The following is a 4,270-nucleotide window of genomic DNA, read 5'->3' as shown; positions in this document are numbered from 1 at the left end:
TTGGCACCTCCCGCTCCAGGCCCAGTGCCACCCGAACCATTGGCACCTCCTGCTCCCGTCCTGGTGCTGCCCGACCCGTTGGCACCTCCCGCTCCTTCCTCCACTTCTCCCTGCCTTGGGGCTGTGCGGTGGGTGACCCCCCTGCCCTCCCTGCAGCCCCCGACTATGACAAGAGCCAATGGATCAAGGAGAAGGAGAAGTTGGGACTGGACTTCCCCAACGTAAGTGCCTTGGGGGTGGTGGGGGGGATGCCCCGTGGGGGCGGGGAGCCCCACGGAGGGGTGTCCCCACGTCCCCGTCCCCCGCAGTTGCCCTACTTCATCGACGGCAAGACCAAGCTGACGCAGAGCAACGCGATCCTGCGCTACATCGCCCGCAAGCACAACATGTGTGAGTGCCGGGGCTGCCGGGGGGGCGGCGCCGGGGGCCCCGCGGGGCGCTCACGGGGCCCCCACCCGCAGGTGGGGACACGGAGGAGGAGAAGGTCCGCGTGGACATGCTGGAGAACCAGGTGATGGACTTCCGCATGAGCCTCGTCATGGTCTGCTACAACCCCGAGTTTGTGAGTGCTCTGCGGGGGCCCGTGGCGACAGCGGCGCCGCGAGCGCCTGGGCAGCCGCGCGGAGAGGCCGGCCTCCCCTGGGGAGGACCCGGACGCCCACCCTTTCCCCCGCTTCCTTCCACAGGAGAAGCTGAAGCCGGGGTACCTGGAGCAGCTGCCGGGGAAGCTGAAGCTCTTCTCCAGCTTCCTGGGCGACCGCAAGTGGTTCGTGGGGGACAAGGTAGGGTGCAGCCCCGGGGGGGGGTGCGGGGGGGCACCCGCAGCCCTGCTCACCGCCCGCTCCTCCCCAGCTCACCTTCGTGGACTTCCTCATGTTCGACGTGCTCGACCAGAACCGCATCTTTGAGCCCAAGTGCCTGGAGCCCTTCAAGAACCTGCAGGACTTCATGGAGCGCTTTGGGGTGAGCGCGGGGGCCGAGGGACACCCGCGGGGGCCGAGGGACACCCGCGGCCCTCCCCGAGGACACGCACGAGGGCCTGGGCGCCACAAGTGCCACGTGTGCTCCCCTTTTCCCCCCGCAGGCCCTGGAGAAGGTGGCCGCCTACATGAAGTCCAGCCGCTTCACCAAGATGCCCATCAACAACAAGATGGCCAAGTGGGGCGGCAAGAAGGAGTAGGGGCGCAGCGTGGGGTGAGACGAGCTGGCGCAGCCTCAGCGCGGCCTTGATGTCCCCCCCGCCGCCGGCCGTAGCGGGGAGAGGTGACACCCTCTCCTGCCCGAGTAGCCCCCCCAGAAGTAATAAAGTGTCTTAGATGGAGCAGCCTCTGTCCCTCGCCGAGAGCCTCGCRGGGGGAGCGTGGGGATGAGCCCTGGCACCCAAGGGTGCCCTGATGCCCCTTGAGGGGGCACTGGGGGCTGGAYGGCACCAAGCCCAGCTGGGGCGCCGGGGGAGGCCGCAGTCCCCTCCCCGTGCCCGCTCATTAGCGCATTCCTGCTCGCTAACGAGGCGGAGCAGGCCAAAGAGCTGCTGGGTGGCCGGGTGCTCCGGGTGGACAGAGCCCAGGGCGGGAGGCCAGGGACAGACCGTGATGTCCCGGGAGCCGCGGGTGCCCTGGGGGGGCTGCTGGGGAGGGGGACCCGGAGGTGACGCTGGGGCTGGCCTGGGTGGCCCCCACCACGAGCGTGTGCAGAYCCTGGTGCCGCTGCTCCCGGTCCCCTTCCTTTTATTTTCACGTTGCGACTTGCACAAGAATTCCCAGCCTGGCTGGGGGCCTGGAAATGGGATCAAGTAACAAATCCCTCCCCGCTGCTCCCGAATTTCCCCCCGGAACAGCCGGAATCTCCTCCCCGGCGCCTGCGTTGGGAGGCTGGACCACCGGCGGAGCCCCAGGGCCACCTTCCTTGGAGGCTGCAGGGTGCAGCCCTGTTGGGGGGGGGGGGATCAAGCAGGAACCCAGACCCCTGCTCCCCTCTTGGAGCCCCCCCAGGCCTGCCCGGGCTGCTCGTCCTGGGATGCTCATTCCGGGCGGATCATGGGGGACATTGTCACTGCGGTCCCAGCCCTTGTGCCTCAGTCCCTCGGACCCATCTGCAAGGAGAGGACGAAGAGCCGATGGGGAGGAAGGCCTGGGACTGGTCCCCGTGCCCCGGGGGGGGCAGAAGGGGACACGGGGGGGGCGCCTGGCCTCACCTCCAGGGACGTCCTCACGGCCGCCAGCTTGAAGGCGACGCGGCGCCACTCCTCGGGACACACGGCCCGCAGCTCCTCGGGGCTCATGTGCAGCAGCTGGTGGCCGGAGAGCACCCCGAGGCACTTCACTGTCCTGGGGGGACACGGAGGGACACCCCAAAGGACACCCGGTAAGAGCCTGAGCTCGGCCAGGCGCGGGGGCGGCCCCCGCTCGTGGCTGACCCCGCGTGGGACGGGGAGAAGGGGCGCGGGGGGGTGCCGGGGACCCCGGGAAGGCGCTGGGGACGACGTACAGGCGCGAGAAGCCCTTGTCCTGCAGCCACGCTGCCACCTCCGCCGGCGGGGAGCCGGGGTGCAGGACGGGGGGGCTGCCCTGCGGGAACAAGAAGGTCCAGGGAGCCCCGAGGGCTTGGGGGGGTCCGGCTGTGCCGGACACCCCCTCGTGCTCCCGCGGCACGAGGAACCCACCTGGTTCACGGTGTCCTGCGCCCTGTGTCCCAGCCCCGGCGGCTGCAGGATGCTGCTGGGGACGTAGCCCTTGTCCCCGTGGCTGTTCTGCACCAGCCACCACCTCTTGCGCTGGTCCAGCACCTAGGGCGTGTGGTGGCACCGGGGACACCCATGTGTCCCCGGTGCCTTGTTTGTCACCCCGCTCTGGGGTCCCGGCGGCGCCGTCCCCTGGGTGACGGTACCTGCAGCACGTCCCCTCTCCGCACCGTCAGCTCCTGCGCGTTCCTGCCCTGGAACTCGTCCTGCGCCCGCACCAGCTCCCGGGGGACAACGGGGGGGCTGCAGGGCACGGAACAGCGCTGAGCTCGTCCCCGCAATGTCCCCGCGTTGTCCCCACGTCCCTCCCCACGTGCCGGTTCCTGCAGCTCCCTTGGGTGTCCGCGGAGCACTTACCCCTGCGTGGGGCTGTCCCTGTGGCTGGGGGCCGGTGCCTGCAAGGGGGACCCGCAGTCAGAGCACGGGGGGGCACCGGGCAGCGCGTCCCCTCCATGGCACCAGCGCTTACCCGCTCATCGGGCAGGGGGGGCCCCGGCGGCAGCAGCATCCGCGGTGGCAGCCACCCATCGGAGAAGACTGGGATGTAAGCGGGCACCCTGTGGCCCTCCGGGTGCTCGTCCCTGCCGGGGCGGGAAGCAGGGCGCTTATTCCAGCTTTTTTTTTTTTTTTTCTCTTCCCTGCCCTTCCCCGCCGGAGTGCCGCCCAACGCACCGGGTCTTGGTCCAGGCCGGGCCCAGGCCGTGCCAGGTGTCGCGGTGCTGCCCGCGCAGCGTCGCCTCCAGCAGCGCCACGGCCGCCGGGATGAGCAGCGGGCTCTGCACCGAGGCCGCCAGCTCCCCGTGCGGACAGTGGCCCAGGACCTGCTCGGGAGGTGGCGGTGGGACAAGAGGGGTCCCAAGGGCCCCCTGTCCGTCCCCGCCGTGCYCCAAACTGAACTCACGAAGGTCAAGGCCTCGAAGAGGGAGGGCAGCAGCTCGGCGCTGCTCGGGCGCTCCAGGCTCCAGCGGAGTTTTCCCTACGGGAAGCACCCGAGGACGGGTTGGGGGGAGGTGACTCTGCCCCCCAGGACCCCCCACCCCCAGTGTCTCTGCGGAGCCCCCTCCTCCTGCTATCACCCCCCCATCCCACCACCATCGGGATGCTCCATGCGGAGCCGGTGCCACCGGGATGCAGAGATGCGGGTGAGGTGTCTGGGGGAAGGGACACAAAGGGACGAGAGCCCCCCAGGACCCGTCAGCACYGCCGGCACCTACCAGGAGGTTGAAGGCGTATTTCATCTTCTGGAAGAAGTCCCTGTAAGCAGCCTCGGGTGGGAAAACTGCAAGGGCCGAGAAAGGGAGGTGGCAGCAGGGGGTCGCACCTGGCCGCCTCGTGTGTCCTCCCTGCTTGGCCAGCCTTTTTTCTTACTTTTCCCCTTGTTTTTCCTCTTCCAGAGGTTCTTGGTGCTGGCCTTGCCCACGGCTGCCCGCAGCTGCTGCACGAAGAGCTCCAGGTCGCCAAGCACGTGGTTGAGGACGTCCTGGGGGCCGGGCAGCGTGAGCGCGGCGGGGACACGGGGGGGACATGGGG

The 4,270-nt window shown here is 69.6% G+C and overlaps 2 protein-coding genes across 2 annotated transcripts in view; one reads left to right on the top strand and one right to left on the bottom strand.

The window, feature by feature from the left end:
* The window catches only part of LOC112944603 (glutathione S-transferase Mu 5-like), a 2,468-nt gene extending 1,191 nt beyond the window's left edge, over window positions 1-1,277 (top strand). Inside the window, exons 2-7 of the mRNA XM_026036068.1 lie at window positions 157-221; window positions 309-390; window positions 462-562; window positions 687-782; window positions 853-963; window positions 1,085-1,277. Of these exons, the coding sequence (XP_025891853.1) occupies window positions 157-221; window positions 309-390; window positions 462-562; window positions 687-782; window positions 853-963; window positions 1,085-1,180 (551 nt within the window). The 3' untranslated portion in view covers window positions 1,181-1,277. The remainder of the gene's footprint in view (window positions 1-156; window positions 222-308; window positions 391-461; window positions 563-686; window positions 783-852; window positions 964-1,084) is intronic.
* Window positions 1,278-2,005: 728 nt separating this feature from the next.
* EPS8L3 (EPS8 like 3) overlaps window positions 2,006-4,270 on the bottom strand; it is a 5,396-nt gene continuing 3,131 nt past the window's right edge. Inside the window, exons 8-18 of the mRNA XM_026036066.1 lie at window positions 4,109-4,220; window positions 3,955-4,019; window positions 3,642-3,716; window positions 3,413-3,561; window positions 3,210-3,321; window positions 3,098-3,135; window positions 2,887-2,983; window positions 2,672-2,785; window positions 2,488-2,633; window positions 2,195-2,327; window positions 2,006-2,092 (exon numbers count right to left, since the gene is read on the bottom strand). Of these exons, the coding sequence (XP_025891851.1) occupies window positions 2,075-2,092; window positions 2,195-2,327; window positions 2,488-2,633; window positions 2,672-2,785; window positions 2,887-2,983; window positions 3,098-3,135; window positions 3,210-3,321; window positions 3,413-3,561; window positions 3,642-3,716; window positions 3,955-4,019; window positions 4,109-4,220 (1,059 nt within the window). The 3' untranslated portion in view covers window positions 2,006-2,074. The remainder of the gene's footprint in view (window positions 2,093-2,194; window positions 2,328-2,487; window positions 2,634-2,671; window positions 2,786-2,886; window positions 2,984-3,097; window positions 3,136-3,209; window positions 3,322-3,412; window positions 3,562-3,641; window positions 3,717-3,954; window positions 4,020-4,108; window positions 4,221-4,270) is intronic.

The sequence above is a fragment of the Nothoprocta perdicaria genome, unplaced genomic scaffold (genome assembly GCF_003342845.1).
Source record: "Nothoprocta perdicaria isolate Ctin4 unplaced genomic scaffold, notPer1 scaffold_170, whole genome shotgun sequence".
NCBI lineage: Eukaryota > Metazoa > Chordata > Aves > Tinamiformes > Tinamidae > Nothoprocta > Nothoprocta perdicaria.
Note: the sequence above shows the minus strand (reverse complement) of the source record. Positions and strands in the feature narration are given on the sequence as shown.